This window comes from Tachysurus fulvidraco, chromosome 17, assembly GCF_022655615.1.
Source record: "Tachysurus fulvidraco isolate hzauxx_2018 chromosome 17, HZAU_PFXX_2.0, whole genome shotgun sequence".
In the NCBI taxonomy this organism is placed as follows: Eukaryota; Metazoa; Chordata; class Actinopteri; order Siluriformes; family Bagridae; genus Tachysurus; species Tachysurus fulvidraco.
The window spans coordinates 19,271,790-19,290,430 of NC_062534.1; the positions used below are offsets into that span (position 1 = coordinate 19,271,790).

General features: G+C 37.3%; 2 protein-coding genes and 1 long non-coding RNA gene across 7 annotated transcripts in view; 2 read left to right on the forward strand and 1 right to left on the reverse strand.

Annotated features, from left to right (window-relative positions):
• Nucleotides 1-16,043, forward strand: part of celsr1b (cadherin EGF LAG seven-pass G-type receptor 1b) — a 46,894-nt gene extending 30,851 nt beyond the window's left edge. The window contains exons 14-35 of the mRNA XM_027135355.2: nucleotides 566-686; nucleotides 2,282-2,465; nucleotides 2,741-2,842; nucleotides 3,791-3,885; nucleotides 4,117-4,326; nucleotides 5,074-5,257; nucleotides 5,426-5,569; nucleotides 6,203-6,422; nucleotides 6,747-6,914; nucleotides 7,341-7,467; nucleotides 7,617-7,817; nucleotides 8,413-8,587; nucleotides 8,842-8,954; nucleotides 9,677-9,753; nucleotides 9,846-9,972; nucleotides 10,278-10,403; nucleotides 10,555-10,691; nucleotides 11,158-11,252; nucleotides 11,508-11,651; nucleotides 12,126-12,338; nucleotides 13,380-13,647; nucleotides 14,353-16,043. Of these exons, the coding sequence (XP_026991156.2) occupies nucleotides 566-686; nucleotides 2,282-2,465; nucleotides 2,741-2,842; nucleotides 3,791-3,885; nucleotides 4,117-4,326; nucleotides 5,074-5,257; nucleotides 5,426-5,569; nucleotides 6,203-6,422; nucleotides 6,747-6,914; nucleotides 7,341-7,467; nucleotides 7,617-7,817; nucleotides 8,413-8,587; nucleotides 8,842-8,954; nucleotides 9,677-9,753; nucleotides 9,846-9,972; nucleotides 10,278-10,403; nucleotides 10,555-10,691; nucleotides 11,158-11,252; nucleotides 11,508-11,651; nucleotides 12,126-12,338; nucleotides 13,380-13,647; nucleotides 14,353-14,377 (3,256 nt within the window). The 3' untranslated portion in view covers nucleotides 14,378-16,043. The remainder of the gene's footprint in view (nucleotides 1-565; nucleotides 687-2,281; nucleotides 2,466-2,740; nucleotides 2,843-3,790; nucleotides 3,886-4,116; nucleotides 4,327-5,073; nucleotides 5,258-5,425; nucleotides 5,570-6,202; nucleotides 6,423-6,746; nucleotides 6,915-7,340; nucleotides 7,468-7,616; nucleotides 7,818-8,412; nucleotides 8,588-8,841; nucleotides 8,955-9,676; nucleotides 9,754-9,845; nucleotides 9,973-10,277; nucleotides 10,404-10,554; nucleotides 10,692-11,157; nucleotides 11,253-11,507; nucleotides 11,652-12,125; nucleotides 12,339-13,379; nucleotides 13,648-14,352) is intronic.
• Nucleotides 13,641-16,297, reverse strand: LOC125139139. The gene is made up of 3 exons (XR_007138246.1): nucleotides 16,163-16,297; nucleotides 14,316-14,465; nucleotides 13,641-13,939 (listed from the first exon to the last, which is right to left on the reverse strand). It is a non-coding gene; the product is annotated as an uncharacterized LOC125139139 (long non-coding RNA).
• gramd4b (GRAM domain containing 4b) overlaps nucleotides 16,225-18,641 on the forward strand; it is a 29,405-nt gene continuing 26,988 nt past the window's right edge. For 3 of the 5 annotated variants that reach the window (XM_027135356.2, XM_047802110.1, XM_027135358.2), the window contains exon 1: nucleotides 16,226-16,509. In XM_027135356.2, coding sequence (XP_026991157.2) covers nucleotides 16,481-16,509 — 29 coding nt within the window. In that variant the 5' untranslated portion in view covers nucleotides 16,226-16,480. Of the gene's footprint in view, nucleotides 16,510-18,641 lie in introns of all 5 variants that reach the window. The other 2 variants (XM_047802109.1, XM_027135357.2) reach the window with 2 other exon arrangements.

Consider the following 18,641-nt stretch of genomic DNA (forward strand, 5'->3'; position numbering starts at 1 on the left):
CTGTGGTATTAGAGGATTAACACTTTTTTTGACTTGTAGTTCTATGAAGATATTCGTCAAAGGTGTGGTGACACAAAACTACCTGAATTTTGATTATTTACATGCCACTGTACTTTAAATCTAGATTTTAAAAATTTATTAGAAAAAGCTGCATACATGTAGCTGCTTTACACTTGTAGATCTTCTCCAGTTTTAACTGATGAATGTTCATTTTAATACCTTGTTACAAAACCCGGCTTAAACTTTGAGTCATTTTTTATTGACATTTTGACAACTTAAGAATTTCCTCATTACTCGGATTGTCAAGTGGGTTTTGACATCTTTTCTAAAAGCAAACACACATGTTGTTTTGTGTTGTGCCTTTGGGGCTCAAACGTGAAAAGCTAACACTAAGCCCACTTCTGCCTCTCGCACTGGCATGTGAAAGAAAATTCTTTAAGTATCTTTGGTCTCTGCTGGAAGTGTTGACTCTTCGGCTGCTTGTTGTTTATTTGACTGATTTTTTCAGTTAATGTTTCCTGTGTCTCTCCCGGTCTCTGTTTCTGTCACACACACGTGTACACAGAGGAAACCAGCCGTGTCCTCGAGGATGGTGGGGTTACCCAAGCTGCGGCCCGTGCAACTGTGATGTGCACAAAGGCTTCAAAAGAGACTGCAACAAGACGACGGGTGCGTGCAGCTGCAAGGTACAAACAACATCCTCCCATATATTCAAGCTCCAGCTTAAAAAGCAATCATGTAAACTTGTGCATACTGAGAAACTCTTGCCAGGAATATAGCAGAGTCCTAATTTAAATGTAGTTATTTTAGTAAAGCTTTTGGAAATTTAAGTTTGAGACAGACTCAGTGGAGATGTGTGGAGATTAATACTCGAATCAGAAGCTTTTATTAAAACAGTTCAGTACTATATGCAAAAAAGGGTAGTCCAGAGAAAAAAGTCATAACTATGCAATCAAACACTAACTAAATAACAGTGTTAAAAATAACAGGGGAAAAATGGTGACGGTGAACAGGGGAAAAAAGCTTTATCGAGCTTTGTTTCGATGTTAATGTTGTTTACCTGAAATGGCGTCACTGATGATGACTTTCAGGGGCGGTTCTAGGATTTCATCTTTAGGTGGTTTTAATTCTCAGTGAGAATTTAAAACAAGAAGAGTTTTATATTATATATTATATGAAAACATAGTAAGCCAAAAGTTATGCTATTATTTAAAATAGCAAAAGTGGACACCAGAATTTTATGCATGATGTAATGATGCCAGTCTTGAATCAAATCAGTTCATGTATGTGTGCACTCTCTACGAACAGTGTTTCCAATGAATGCAGTCATTAATAAAAAAATATTCACAAGACAAAGACCAAATCAATAAATGTTATTTTTTTATTTAGTATTTCTATGGATTTTTGCATTAATATTTTGTTTGTGTTATCAACTCTGGTAATAAGAATAGTGAAATTTCCCTGCTTTTGGTTGCCGTCTTTGTGGTTTTCCGCCGATTAACGTTATAGATAAATGCTTCCAGCTCCGACTGACTCTATGCTTCTCCGTTCAAATAAAGCAGACAGCCGATGACGCACTTTTGAAAGACTACAACGCACGTGCGTAAAAGCAAAGTAAAAAAAACGCTCTTGGTTCGAACTGATAAATTAATTTATTTTCCAACGACGACATGTCCTGCATTTTAACGTCATTTTTATTGTTTATTTATGAAAGTAAAAATGATACTTTTAGTTTTCGGGTGGCTGAGATCACAGACAGGGGGGCTGGAGCCACCCTAAAAAAGGCCTTGAACCGCCCCTGATGACTTCCGAGGCATTGCTTTGAGAATCAGTGTAGTTTTTCTTGGTTGTTTTTAGGTTGTCTGTATCCTAACCATATACAGTATTTTCAGTATCAAAGCCACATTTAATCATGCCACATTAAAGAAAATAATAATAAAAGCAACACCACAATCAACATACATAAAGATTTCTCTGCTAATATACAGTGTTTATATTTCATGTCTAAGCTATGATAAAAACGTAAGTACGAATTCGTTTGGTATGCCTTACATTCATTTATTCATCAATCTTCAAAATCAGTTCTTGCTATTCACATTTGTTCACCTTAACCTCTTAAACACAAGGCCTATTATTTGATTATTTTATTTCGATGTATTTATTTTCATGCATATTACTCAGTACCTACTAATAATTGTTTAGTAGCTACCAGGAAAATGTTATCAGGACAAACAACTGAAGTATGTAATTCATTTTGTGTGTGCGTGTGTGTGTGTGTCAGGATAATTACTACCGTCTAGAAGGAAGTGACATCTGTTCCCCATGCGAGTGTTTCCACCTGGGATCTAACTCTCGTACCTGTGACCCTGTGACCGGTCAGTGTCCGTGTAAGATTGGGGTTGTGGGACGTCAGTGTAACCGCTGTGACAACCCCTATGCTGAGGTGACCTCCAGTGGCTGTGTGGGTATGTAAACTGTAACTCATTAAAGCTGATTGAACAGTGTGAACTTTACACCAGTTACAGTATATATACTAAATATGGTTAAAGCTGAAAATGCGGTGCAACCTAATGCCCACTTTGGATTAGCGTTGCTATGAACATAACTGCAGATTTTGTTGCTTTTTAATGAGGATAAAAATGCTCCATGACTCCAGATGCCTCATTAGTGAAACTGAAGCACAAAAGTTTCTTAGTCTCTCTCACCCTCTCTTACTCTAACGCTTAACACACTCTCTCAGTGGTTTACGACAGTTGCCCTAAGGCCTTCGAAGCAGGCATCTGGTGGCCCAGGACTAGGATTGGTGGCCCTGCAGCAACAAACTGTCCCAAAGGATCTAGCGGTAAGTTAGTCAAAAGTAATCAATGAAAAATATAATGTCATGAGTATAACAAACTCAGTTACCATAAGACACCACAGTATCATTGTTATACATGTAATATACTTAAATTCCCTAATGAAACCAGGATACTGTAATGTTTACCATCCTAAGGAACAGTCATATATATTGTAGGATTAGTTAAGGCTCTCTGCATTGTTTAACATTTATGTCACATTAATGCTGAATTTTAATTGCATGTATTTGTATTAGTCAGATGTTCTTTCTCATTTGTTTCATGGACACTCCACAACATAGAAAGTGAATTGTAAATGGATATCGTTTGTCACTAAATTGGGCAAAAAAAAAATTGGTGTAAAATGTGTTATTGCCAGAGGTGGGAGTAAGGCACACATGTGCAAGTCACAAGTACTGTAAGTTTTAAGTCATGAATGTCAAGTCAAAGTCAAAACAAGTCTTTTTTAAATATTTGTCAAGCAAGTCTCAAATTTGCGACTTAAGTCTGACTTGAGTCAAGTCGAGTCCCCCATCTCTGAGTCATTTAACTCAAGTCTGAGTCAAGTCTCAAGTCATGAAGGTCAAGTCAAAGTCAAGTCGAGTCTTTTTTTAATATTTGTCAAGCAAGTCTCAAATTTGCGACTTAAGTCTGATTCGAGTCAAGTCATATGACTCGAGTCCCCCATCTCTTGTTATTGTTGTTACTGAAAAATGACCCCAACACCTCATGTTGTTGTGTTTTATTCCTTAAGCCTTAATTAATGTATGAGGTCAAATGTTATGCTGTTATACCGTTGTAATACTATGATTTAACCCATAGCCTTAGGTTTTGTGAAGTTCCCCATTAAAGTCGTACACAGTGACTTTCAGTAAGGGTTTAATAAGCACTCATTTATAAATTCATTCACATGTCCACAACGTGTGTGTTGCTCTTCCTCCATATGATTTCTGCAGGCACAGCTATTCGCCACTGCAGCGATAAGGATGGTTGGCTTCCGCCAGAGCTCTTCAACTGCACCTCTGCTACCTTCACCAAGCTCATGAAAGAAGTGAGTAGTCCTTATAACTCAAACATTTGTTTTTGTGATGTCGAGGAACATTTGTTTTTTTTCTGTTCTTATATATTATTGACTATGCGCTGCTTTACATGACTTTTTAACAAACAAATGTTGATCCTCAAGCTGAAATTTTTAATAAAGCATATGCAATATTTTACATGAGATGTTGCTCACTAAGTGAATTAATGTAAATACTATTTATTAATATGTCTGCTGCGTCAGAGTGAGGAGCTTCATGCCAACATGTCCAGACTGGATGTCGAGATGTCTACAAGCCTGGTGGCCATGTTGCATAGTGCCACAGAGAGCACAGAGCGACTGTACGGGAGTGACGTGAGAGCAGCGTACCAGCTGATGAGCAGCATCCTGCAACGTGAAAGTCTGCAGCAGGGCTTCGATTTGTCTGCCACACATCATTCAAGTTTTAACGAGGTACAGCACAGATGAAAAATGGGTAATAGGTCTGAGTAAGAGAACATAAAATAACATAAAAGAGACTCTCACTGTGGGTTAGAGGTCTTCTCGGGTCTAAAAAAATTTACCCGAAAAGAAGTGACCCAAATCACTTTTTACCCGAACCCAATGTGCAAATATATATATTTTTTAAGAAAGACCCGACCTGAGACAAACCCGAAAAAATTAGACCCGAGTCCGACCCGACCCGATGGCAATTTTTTTTAACCCGTCTGGATTAATGTTACTTATGTTGATGTTACTTTGGTGTAACCCCTACAGCGTGGATTCAAAATTGATTGACAGGTCTGTTTCAATGAAAATTAGCTTACCGCCAGTCACACGATGTCGCAAGTGGTCTTGGCAAACAGAGGAGAGGTTGGAAAAGGACTCGAGTCGATGAATACACGCGAGATACAATTCTTCTCGGGTCTGTTCGGTAAAAACACATTCATTTTTAATTACCCGAGACCCGATGCCGCTATTATTATACCCAACCCGTGTCCGAGGTACACGTGAAACTTTTAGACCCGAACCCGCTCGGGTCTCGGGTCGGACCTCGGGTTTTCGGATCTAAGTGGACCCGTGAAGACCTCTACTGTGGGTACATGCTTAAGTTCTACAAAAAAAACCCCCAAAAAGAACAATTACATGCCAGAGTAAAATTAGAACTATTATTATTGCATTTTTATCCACGTTACTACAGTATGCTTGTGATCGTTTTAGGACATGGTAAGAGCATGCAGTGCTATTCTAGACCCGGTCAATAAAGGTCACTGGGAGCAGATCCAGCACTCAGACGGAGGATGTGCAGACCTGCTGCATCATTTTGAAGAGTACGCAAACACTTTGGTCCAGCATATGAGGAAGACCTACCTGAAACCCTTCACCATTGTCACAGACAACATGAGTGAGTTTCTGCAACAAATCCCACCTTTAGGAATGTTAGAGTGTCACACATTGCTCCTGACAGTTAGATTTCTACAATTGTTATTATATAATCGGTTGATTGGTCTAAAAAGTGATAGAAATGAAAAAATGGTGCTCCATTTACAAAAGTTCTTTATTTTCTGGACAGTTTTTTCAGTAGACTTTCTGGATTCCTCCTCCGTGAGCCAGGCAAAGCTCCCTCTCTTTCACAAGATAAAAGAGGTCTATTCCAAAGAGCTGGAGTCCTCTGTGATTTTCCCTGACTCGTTTATGAGGCCAGCAGGAAGGCGAGGTAGATGTTACACCCGTTCACCTTACCGGAAAAGAATCTCGTTCTATTAAAGCAACACACCATTGTTTTTATTTGTTTATTTATATATCTGTAGTATCTACATTTCCAAACAATTAATACATTGGTCGAACGTAAATAAATAAAAATAATTTTGTAACATGTAAATGTTTTTGTACACTGATTTCAAGAATTCTTCAGTCAGACTAAATTTGTATACATCATTTCATAGATATGATTTTTTTAATTTTTTGTTTTATGTAATCAATGCAGTGGTGGACATAACGAAAAATCCTGAAAAGTAACCAGAATGTACATTCTGTATTAATCAGACAAATTTGCAGCTTAATTTACAAATTACGGAAGAATTTGAAAGCGGTGTACACAAATAGTGCTGCAGTGTTGGAGATTTGTATAAAATACCACAAGGTCAACTTTCTCACACGTCTCCCCTTATAAGATCTTTATAGGGTTACTGTATTGAAAGATCATGACGATTAACATTTGCCCTTCACCCTCCATGATAAGTAGGTTTTCTTGTCCCTGTTTATCTGTGGATTGCTATGAGGTTGATAAATGCTTTGTTAAAAACTCACCACAGAATTTACATTACAGTATTTTCTCTGTGGTACACAGACATCTTTGGCACAGAACCTCCTGCACAGAGGGATCCTTCCATTCCACACGTTAGTCCTGAAGGAACAGAAGCTCCCTCTCACGTTTCTTTTGGGCAACCAGCTAAGAAACGTAGACATGCTGAGGTTGCAGAGTCTCAGAGTGTTGCATTGGTCATCATCTACAGATCTTTAGGTCAGCTTCTACCTGAGAACTACGACCAGGACCGGCGCACTCTCAGGTGAAGTGGTGTGATGTGTCACCAACCTGGCGCCCATTATTTTCCTATTATATTCCTATTTAATGTTTTGGAACATTCAAGATTTATAACAGCTGTAAACAGTTACTTAAGTGATTAATTGAGTAATTTGCATCTATGAGAGAGACCATAAATAGGCTTAGAAATCGTTGCCCAAGTGTTGTTCAGGTGACTGGGAAGGTCAATAATCAGATTTGAAAAACAGCCCGTCCACAACAGTATTTTTCTTTCATTTGTTATATGTCTGTTTTATGTTGTTTTATTTTGAAAAATAATTTTAATTAATAAATAATTTAATTTCTCCAGACTTCCCAGTCGTCCAGTTATTAACAGCCCTGTAGTGAGTGTGGTAGCACACCAGGAGCGAGAGAGCACCTCTCCTGTACTACACACACCCATCACACTGATGTTCAGACTGCTGGAGACACAGGAGAGGACTAAACCTGTGTGTGTTTTCTGGAACCACTCTGTCTCGTGAGTATATGCTGGTCTAGCTGCTGTTCTCGATGTGTCCGTGCCTTTCTCTCTGAGCTCTCATATTTTAATTAAATTATAAACAAATCATTTGTGATCTTTATTCATCTTTACATCAGGTCACAGAATGGTTTACTATAGTATGTTCAAATAAAACAAAGACAGAACATGTGCCCCAAAAGTAAAAATATCAGACTAATCCTGCTAAGTATGGTTTAGAGTAATCAAAGCTATTTGGTCCGGTTTGGTCAGATGTAATCAGGTGTTTTTTATAATAATAACAATCCACAGTGGTCTGGAGACTGCTTTAGGTAAACGCATGCAGGCAAATTTTTGATTGGTTGTCAAATCTCAACAGCACTCATTAACATAACACAGCAAGAACATATGCAAGATTTTATTTATCGATGCTTCTGTCTCTTGCAGGTCGGGCCGCTCAGGCTCCTGGTCCTCTAAAGGCTGTGAACTGGTCTTCAGGAACACCACACACATCAGCTGCCAGTGTAATCACTTGGCCAGTTTTGCTGTCCTCATGGATATTTCCAAAAGAGAGGTACACAAAAGTTTCCAATGGTCAACTATACCATCTAACATAATTATCTCACTGTGTCTGTTGGGAGCCAAATACTGTATAAATACAACAATTTATAGTAGGATATTCTCTATACTGCATTTTCCTAACAAAAACCTTATGTTTTTTAGCATGGAGATGTCTTGCCCCTGAAGGTGGTGACCTACACTACTGTCTCTGCCTCTCTTGTGGCCCTCCTCATCACCTTCCTCCTATTGGCTATACTACGTAAACTGCGCTCCAACCTGCACAGCATCCATAAAAATCTAGTGGCAGCAATCTTCCTCTCTGAGCTCATCTTCCTCACTGGCATCAATCAGACTGACAGCCCAGTAAGTGACCAAATACAGACCTTGAAATAGCAGATTATTTATTATGATGTTGGATAAAGGTTCATGTTTATGTCAATTTTTTGTGATTCTCTGAGCTGTCTGTGTGTATATATTGATTGGTTAGATTGGATTTAGGGAGTTTTTCATTCTGGTCAATAAATAAAAAAATAACACAATATATTTAAATAATATTGAAAATATTACCTTTCAATTGATTTTTCAGTCAGCATTTGCCTGTAACTTTATTTAAATCTGTCTTGTTTTCTTCCATGTCTTGCCTCATTAGAACAAATCAAACCAAATTTTGTTTTTATGTATTTTATTTAAAGTAATAATCTGTTTCAGTACATCTACTTTCTGTATGTTGTAGACATTTCTTCATTTATAAATTCTAAAAACATTTGACCTTCAGAATTTTTTTTATTTTAAATCTCTCATTTTAAAGTTGCCTCAGTGCCACACGGCCGAGTGAAGAGAAGGTATGAGAATGACCCCTGTGTGAGCAATATAATGGAAATCCATTATGGTGGCAAACAGATGTAATGCATGATTTGTTAAGGTAATTTTTGCTAATCCACATGTCCTGTATGTGTAGTTTGTGTGTACAGTGGTGGCCATTCTGCTGCACTACTCCTATATGTGCACATTCGCCTGGATGTTTGTGGAGGGGCTGCACATTTACCGCATGCTGACAGAGATACGCAATGTCAACCATGGCCAAATGAGATTCTACTACTCCTTTGGCTGGGGCTTTCCTGCCATCATCACAGGTGAGGCAAATATCAATGCAGACATGGAAAATTATTCTCATCCTCCTAGATGTATATGTACAACAAATGTGTACTGATAATTATCAAGACACCGTCAGATAAACAAAACAAAATACACTATTAATGATTTAATAGTGATTGTTTTTTAAAGTTTAATGTTTTAAACTCTCTCTCTCTCTCTTTCTCTCTCTCTCTCTCTCTCTCTCTCTCTCTCTCTCTCTCTCTCTTTCTTTCATTCTTTCTTCCTTTGACAGGTCTGGCTGTTGGATTGGATCCTCAGGGTTATGGGAATCCTGAATTCTGCTGGCTTTCTCTTTATGACACTCTGATCTGGAGCATCACAGGGCCCATCTCTTTTGTAGTGTTGGTTAGTATGTGTGTGAGTGTGTGTGTGTGTGTGTGTGTGTGTGTGTGTGTGTGTGTGTGTGTGTGTGTGTGTGTGTGTGTGTGTGTGTGTGTGTGTGTGAGAGAGAGAGAGAGATATTCAGTAAGCCTTTCACTATCTCTTTCACTTATGCAAGAAATTTGGTATTTATGAAAATCCAGTTAGTTCAGGAAAAAAAACCCTGAAAATTTCAGTATAAGGAGACTCACTCAAATTCGAATGTTTGGCTTTAGATCTTATAAATAGCACGAGTTGCTGCAAATGTATATACAGATTATTACATGACACAATTAAGTAGCATATATATTTCAACTACACACAATAATTTAGCAAAACATTTGTGTATTATTGACTTAATAATTAAAAATAAAAGTAGTCCAAAGGAAATCCATAAATTTGCTTGACGTGCATTACTGCTTGAAGATTTTGCTGTTTATTTTTTATTTAATTTCATGTCATTTCATCTAATTGTGGACAGTGCTAAATATAAACTAACTGTGCTGTTAATGCACTTTATATGTGATCAGAATTTAGCAACATATATGCATGAGTTGAGAAGAAAAATCAGTTTGCCCAAACATTTATAATTCTGGCCAGGATTTATTATTTTTTTGTTCCATTTGAATAGAAAAATTTAAACCCACTTTTACTAAAAATTAATAAATGAGGCACATTAATGGTAATTGATATCCTTTTGTTTTCAGATAAACATTGTAATATTTGGGCTGGCAGCGAAGGCTTCTTGTGGACAGAGACGCCAGAGTGAGACTTCAGGAGCAATGTAAGACCTTTTCTGTTTAAATGCCTCTATATGGCTGGATTTACAGCTCTTTATAGCTCTATATGTCTTCTTATTCATTGTTTTATTTGCAGCTCTGCTCTGCGTATGGCCATCCTGCTACTGCTGCTCATCAGTGCCACCTGGCTGCTCTGCCTGATGGCTGTGAACAGTGATGTGCTCACTTTCCACTACCTGTTCGCCATCCTCAGCTGTCTGCAGGTAATCTACAGTATAACACTGTAACTCCTGAGGGCTGTTCCAGAGAACAGCATAGGCAGTTTAACCCTGTTATTTGGCTCCAGTGTCATATAACTCTAGATTATATTTCATTCTGTATAAAAAGATGACGAAGTTTAAGTCTGTTATACTTTTAGCAGCCAGTTGTAGATAGTTTTCTTGTTGTATGTTTACATTGATGTTGGTGTTAATGACGATGATTTAAAATCATGTATGCTTAAATTGTGTAAGTGATTTCAGAATGTCTGAGGTGGCCATTAATTGCTTACTCATGTTTTTCCTTGCAGGGTATTTGTATATTTTTCTTTCATTGTATCCTCAACAAAGATGTAAGGACGAACCTGAAGACTGTCTTTGGTGTGAAGAAGGTACCAACGGAGGAGCTCATCACCACCCATAGCACTATGCTCACTGTAAGTGGGGTTAAGAATCAAGACTTGTTGTGTATAGAGAGCAACTTATGTAGCTCAACTTATTATCCCACATATTACATGGTGTAAATATAGAAATGTAGGTCTAACCTACATCTATCTGTAGAAATCTGATCATTTGATTTCTGTCCAGTGCTCTTTTAATGGGAACGCATACACGGAGGACGGCTGTCTGTACCGTACACCGATCGGAGAGTCCACGGTGTCCCTGGAGAACTCACCCAGATCAGGCAGAAGCCACAGAAGCAACTACATCACCTACACACTCAGGTACTGCCCTTCCTCCTTACATACAGATCGGTCTCTGAAGCAAACATAGCACAACGATTTTTAAAAATACATTCAGCTCTTACTTCTGATTCACTGTTACTGAAACTATAATAGATCATTAACTGGTGAAATATAAACGTGGCTCTGTTACTCATGACTAATGGGCAGGAATTCGTGCCTCCAGCTGTTACAGCCATATCAGTACAAACTCTAATGTGTATTTAAACCAAAATCAGAGGGATTGTGTTTGTAACAAATAATGTTACGTTATGTCAGTATCAAACACTGTAGCTCGAGTAGGGCCTGTCATAATTCTCCTAATGTTTTAGCACTGTTTAAGTCATGCCAACAAATCTGGCTTTTCAGCACACCAGTATACTTTTACAAAGTTTTGGGAATGTCATGTAAAGCAAATAAATGTGGACGTACTGTATGCATGTTTAATTATGACCTGTGTGATCTTTAGGGGTGAGCAGAAGTACAGTAATACCCAGAGCAGCAGAAATTCACAGTGTGGTGGAGATTCATCTGTAAACTTCAAAAAGAGCAAAAGAAAAGAAGGTATGGATAAAATCATGATCACTTTACCGGATCTTATAATAAATTTACCTGATCTTATAATCTAAAAAAAAATTACCTGGTCCATAATAATGGTAATTATGATAATCAAACTCTAAACGATGAATCAAGTTACGCCATCAATGTTTTATTAATCAATTCAGGATGTTTGTATTATTCCCATTAATGATGCTGTTGAAAATGAGACTCATCTTTTACAGCTGTGTTGTGTTATGTGTATTTTCACATATTGCTCAGACTCTGATTCAGACAGTGAACATTCAGTGGATGATCACAGCAGCTTGTATGCTTCATCCCACTCATCGGACAGTGAGGAAGAAAAGAAGAGATCCAAACCTAAGTGGAATAACGAGAGGAGTCCAATACATAGCCCTCCTAAAGGTACAGCTTTCTTCAGTCAGAAACAATTCAGGAAATTCGGAATTGCTGACACTTCCATACACTTAACTCTGAGATACACACACACACACACACACACACACACACACACACACACACACACACACACACACACACACACACACACACACACACACAGGATGTTAAATGCACTAATTAACTGCACATTCGAATTATCATGTTTCTATTTAAGAAATTTTATTTAAGGTCTTATGTTAAATGCTGACATTTAATGTATGGCAGGTAAACCTCACATGTACTAAAATTCCTCTTCTGACAAACATCCAACATTTTTGAAGCTTTTTTTTTATATATATATATATAATTGATTGTATTTAATGATATATATAGCAACTTATGTATTTATATACCCATTAAATGCAAGCGTATTGAGCACATACAGTATAGTATACTGAGGATAGTATACTTAGTTGACTGTACTTTGTAATCTTTTAGTTGATGCTGTGGTAAATCATGTGAAGTCCTGCTGGTCAGTGGAGCATCCCATAGCCAGTAAGGGAGAGGGGACTGGTGGCCCGGATAAACTGGGAGTGCAGACCAAAGCCAGTGTGGAGCTCCAGCAGTCCAATAAGTTCAGCCCAAATGGAGATCTTTCGCCAAGTGAAGGCCCTCCCAGCCAACCAAGCAGCACCCAGCTGCCCAGAAAAGGTCATACACACACGCACACTCAGCACACAGTGGCTTCGGGTACTTACTAAAAACTAAATTATTATTGATTTTCAATAAAAGAGTCTGGAGGCTAGAAAGAGAGGCTAGTAGGAGTGTGTGAGAGAAATTTGAGGAGGTAAATGTTTTTGTGTTCCTGCCTCTCCCATTTACATTTGCTGGATATTTTCTCCTAATTTATAAAACATGTATGCATAATAACAAAGCTTTTATAGCTGTAAATAGTACTTCAGTAGATCATGTTTAGGCTACAAGTGCATTTCCTGTGCTGTCCTGTTTTCTTCGCATACGGTCAGGATAAAAATGTTTAAAGTAATCTAGACACTGATTTTAAAAATATAAAGAAAAAACCTTAATATACAGAAATCACACATTACATAAATGACACAAACATACAATATATGGTCAAAAATCTGTGGACACCAGACGTGTACACCCTTGTGCAAGTTGAGCATTCTATTACAGATTTCCCTGGCAAAACTTTCCTCCAGATTTTGAAGTGTGTCTGTGGGGATTCTTATCCAGAGAGACTTACATTTATCTCATTTATACAGCTGAGCAATAAGGGCCTTGCTCAGGGGCCAAAGAGTGACAGCTTGGTGGCCCTGGGATATGAACTCACAACCTTCCGATCAGTAGTCCAACACCTTAACCACTAAGCTACCACTTCCCCACTCGATGGGATTTGCCCATTCAGTCACAAGAGCATTAGTAAGGTCAAGAATGAGGACCCCTGTTCTACACAATTGTGTGTTTTCTGCTTTGTAGTCCACATATTTTTAGCCATAGGTTGTATGAATGCCATGGTGGTACACTAGGAAGCATTACAACCTCAAAGTTCCCGGGCTTTTGGTTAGATTTTGAGCTCAGGTGTCTCATTCAGGATGCATTTCTGTCCTTTCAGGTTCAAAAGGCTGGTGCAGGTGTAATATCATCCACCTTAAAAAAGGACTCTAATCATCTCAAATGCAAATAATTATTTGTTATTTTCTTTCATCACTATTTCTTTCTCCTCCACTATAGGCATTTTAAAGAACAAAATAACATACCCTCCTCCACTGACGGACAAGAACCTAAAGAACCGTTTACGGGAGAAGCTGGGTGATTACAACTCCCCTACCATTTCATATACAAGTCCCTCATTAGGGTCAACTGAAGGCCTGCGCTGTGGCACTAAGGCTGACAGCATCATTATTGAAGCCCCAGCTTTTCCAGTCACCAACACACTGAACACGGTCACAATGGAGCCCAGCACAAGTCCTGCATTTGTGGAGGAAGACACAGACTCAGAGTCAGTAATGCCATGAACTCAATTGTTTTGTATTTTTGAACTCTGATGTTTTGTTTTGGCCAGAAAGAGCCTTTCTGGAGCAAAGTGCGCTCGCCATCCACTGTCCAATAGAGTAAAACTGGTCATGCTGTTTAGAAAGAAATGATGGCAATACTCTGTCCCTTTACCATCAGGTGTCTGGAAGGTTCTGTATATGTATGAGGGCAAAGGATCTTCTCCAAATGCATTCAGCTGCCCTATGAGCTGCAGAACTGCATGTCTCATGCTTGCCCACACCCTCCATGGTTGCTAGCTGTTGTGGGACAATGGAGAATTAGATAGTGGGTGAAAATTAGGAAAATTATAGTGCAAGAAAAATCATTTTATTAAAAATCCTTTTTTAAACGGATCAAACATGAATGAAATGAAATATTATCCTAAGATACATTGGTATATTACAGGCAATTTATTTAGGGCAATAGTGGAAATATAATGTTAAAAATTATAAATATAACATAAGGTGAGTTCAGTCTATTGGATATCTGTTTTGTATTTACACTCCCACCTGAGTACACACAACCTGTAGAACTTACTAATTTATTCCATAAATATAAAATATATTTGGTGTTTTATACTGTAAGACATGTCTGCATTGTGATGCTTTAGATTTATCTATCAGCATGGCTTACCTGACCCTACCCTTTTTTCTCTTTCTCTCTGTCTTAGTGCAAGCAATGAAACCTCAATCTGAAGCTGAAACGTAGCTGTTTAAGACAGCTACCAGCTGCAGATCACTATGCTCCTATGGAGAACAGTATTGCTCCAGACCCTTTTTCTGTCTGCAAGAGAAAAAGGAAAGAAATTGGAAAATGTTACTTTTAACCAAGCTGCATCTGGGGACTACAGAACCCAACATAGCACTCAACAGAACTGACTGGGATATGTTATAATTAAAAATATAATGTTATAAAAAAATGATGTTGGGATGAATGTTTTGGAATGAGCAACCGAGCATAGTATTGTCTATAGATTGTCTTGGCCTGGACTGCCATTATTACATAATCACGTTGTGAGTGTATCTGTAAAAATCTCCATTCAGAGACTTAATCAGTCTATAAAATGTAGTATGTACTGTACAGAAGGTCTATTGCATTGCTGTTTACAGGAATTTGTATAATTGGTTGTAATTTCCTCCTGTAAGAATTTGTAAATATCGAATTTTTACTTTCGTTTGCTGTTACATTTTATTTTTTTTGTATTATTTTGAATGTTGACCATTGTGACCATCTATACCACTGTGGACTGTTCTAGTGTTCACCTGAGTTTTAGTCAAATGAAGGAGTCCAACACTGGTTCAAACATACTGTGATACTCTAAAGAACAAATGCGTACCACACAGTGTTTTGAAGTTGATTGTGTAGAGCATGCCTTCATTTTAATGTTTGTTACATTCATAAGAGAAATGGGCAGATCTTTAATTCATTTAAAGATTTTTCGGCTCTGCAAATCAAGGAGGATAAATAACCTTTCTTCCTTCATTAACTGCTCAGGGAGCATTTGATGTTTGCTCATCTCCTACTTTGCTTTTCATTGCTGTGGATGTAATGCCAAAATTACATTTAAATATTTTTTTTTCCAATTCCAACAGTGTTTCATTTTTTTCTCCAGGAGTCGATTTTGGGTCAGTTATGACCAAGCATTATTAGGAACATGGAGGAGAAAATGACGTGAAATAAAACTCTTGGAATTGTAAAAGGATTTTGTCCAAGGGGAAGTAACTAAGGAAATTATGAAAAGGACTGTTGTCTGGTTTACTGTACTAAAACAGAATATTTCCTTTAAGAATATTTCCAAATATGAGTATTTTCTGTTCCCTTCTATTTGTTGATAGTCAGTCAGACACTGGATACAGATGTGAAAGTTGTAAAGTCATATGTTTGCACTGAAATCATAGACTGTAAATAAACATCATGAAAGTTTTTATATAAATGGTCAGGTTTTCTGTCCTCACTAAAGATGTTCAGTTTTGAATAGAACAAAATTTCACTTGGAATGTTCGGCACGTTAGACGACATGGTTTCTAATTTATTATGAGTTAAGAAATTACACCACTTAGAAATTAATAAAGTAAACATTGTGTGTACTCAGCTGCTGTCTAGTCCAGTTGTAAGAAAAAAAAATGGCAGAATCAGTGCCAATGACATAAATAAACACATAACGGTTATTATGCACATGTAACGTATTATGTAGCATGTAGCAGGTAATATATTCGCCGCTAGATGGCGGTCATGTCATTGGCAGATAAATCCGCGTAGACAAACGCTAAATTTCTTCCTCATGCTGTGAAGGATGTTTACTCTTGTTTCTACTGGGACTAGAAGCACAACTTCGTTGTAATTAAAGTAACGAAGCTACAATTTCTTTGCATTACTTCCTAGTTCATTCTAAACTCTTACACACAAGCAATGTAACGTATGTTGACGTTCGACCATATTCACACTTGAGACTCCATTCTGGGTCTTAAACGGGATTTTACCGGCAGCGCTGAGTTTTGAATCGCTCGCTTCTTGATGCCTTTAAGGGAGCATTTCCGGCTCACTGATGTCACTTCCGGTGACGTTATCGCTTGAGAAATCTGCAAGACCGAAAGCGGGCATCAATGGGCCTTGACTACAGGGAACACAGCCTTTCGTCATGTATAGCTGTGAAAGCGGGAGCCTGCATTTGTGTATAGGGACTGTTTTCTTTTAGATTTGGTGTTTGTAGTTAACGTTAAGCGCGCAGAAGGCGGATTTATTGACAGGTTGGTGACGGAAGGAGACAAAGCTCTCGGATATTCCTGTTGTTCTTGTGGATGCAACTTTATTACAGGTTCCATGCAGGGTGAGTGAGAAACACAGCCGTGTCTCATCCCTGTGTTGATGTGCGGCTCAACGCAAAGCTTTACATTCGTCTTGTTTCATCTCTACACTTCAGGATTCTGTTTGTTTTTCTTACAGCTTTAACGCTTCCTGTTGCATTGACCTGATTCCCCCTGTGCATTGCTTCAACTGGTATATTAGTTTAGGGGTTTTACACAAAAGTCACCATGTAAACCAGAAACAGGGACAATTCATGAAATGCAGGAAAAGATCCCTATTGTCTGTCTATCATTAGATCCATTCTCTGTACCTGAGCCTGTTGATTATTTCAGAAATGTAGAGGATGCGGATTTGTTCATCCTGATGCTGTTTCACGCTTAAACACCTCTGTGATGTTCGGACAAGTTTTCAGTGCTGCTTCACACATCTGTATGACAGGAGAACAAAGAGGTGAAATACAGCGCCTGCATACAGGCTGTAGTGTATACACCAGGATCCGCTGATGATGGGGGCGAACAGTCTTACATCATCTGTAATAGGAAATTAAACTGCACATTTTTACCCAAATCGTTTATCCAGATTGCTGAGAGTGAATTAAACGTGAATTCAGAATTGTGAGAGACTGAGTGAGTCTAATGACCACGCCCATTTAGCATATATATATAGGCACCTGTACTGTAAAGGCGAAATGGGTAATAATATTAATAATAACAATATAATAATAATGCTATTAATAATAACAATAATAATAATAATAATAATAATAATAATAACAAAAACAATAATGATAATAACAATAATAATAACAGTAATAATTATAATAACAAGAAGAATAACAACAATAATTATAATAACAAGAAGAAGAATAACAACAATAATTATACTAACAATAATAATAATAACAACAATGCTTACTTGTCCTATTATTATTGTTGTTGTTGTTATTATTATTATTATTATTATTATTATTATTATTATTAGTAGTAGTAGTAGTAGTAGTAGTAGTGGTATTTAATAGTAAAAGTAATGATGAGAAAGTATAATTTATTGCATTTCTGGGTGTTCTTTTTCTATAGCTTATTTCTTTTTGACTCTTAATACGATCGATTTGTTTGAATCGTTTGAGCAAAATGAATCAGTTTCTTCTACCTGAATTGTGGTTTTGATATCCACCTGACATGTTTAACGTTTTTGGTATTGTACATAGAGGCAGTGAAAGCTGACGTAAAGTATTACATTATACTTGTAGACATTGCTGATAGTTTCTGTCATCTTTAATTTGATGCGTCATTTATAAAGACATATCAGTAATTTGTTAACAAGGCTTACCTATTATTCATGTTTTTCAGTTACTAATGCTAATATTTTGTCTTTAGAAATGAAGCATTATTAGGTTTATGTTCAGTGTAGGCTAGTGTTGCTAGTAGTAGACATGTAGCTAGTTGGGGGTATGCAGGGTCTACAGTTCACAAATTCAATTGTCTAATTATACGTAGCTCATTCCTCATATTGTCATGGATCAATATTCAAACCAAGGCTCAAAATAGGGGTCATAATTCCAAATATGTTAAACAATAAATGTCACTCCTACACACACACACACACATTTTGAAATCTCTTTATCAAGAAAAAAGGTTTAGATAGAAATTAAACGTTATTATATCAGGTGATTGTAAAATTACTAACTAATAATAAGGCGCAATATTGAGGGAGCATAGAACCAAATAAGTACATTTAATATTAACACATTTATATTTTTAAATGATTTTAGTAACACTTTTTACTGAATAATAAAGACAAGAAATAGGAGGTTATTTACTATAATTAAGCATTTATCATGTAATCAATAAAGATGAATATGTAGATTATTTGTCATGCAGCAGGATATATGAAGGATACAGGATGTATGGAGATGTGAGACATCAAACATTGATGATTACATGATAACAAGTGGTAATAGATATAGGTAGGTTTGTCATGAAGAATGGACTTTGAGACCTAAACCTTATTTTGACTCCTGAGAGGTTTGGCAGTGTAACTGATTTATAACAAGAATGTAACCTGGAAGCTTTTATTGCCATTTGATATATCAGTAGTAATTGCTTTCAGTGTAGAGCTGCGGCTGTAAAACACACATACTGTTCACACCAGCAG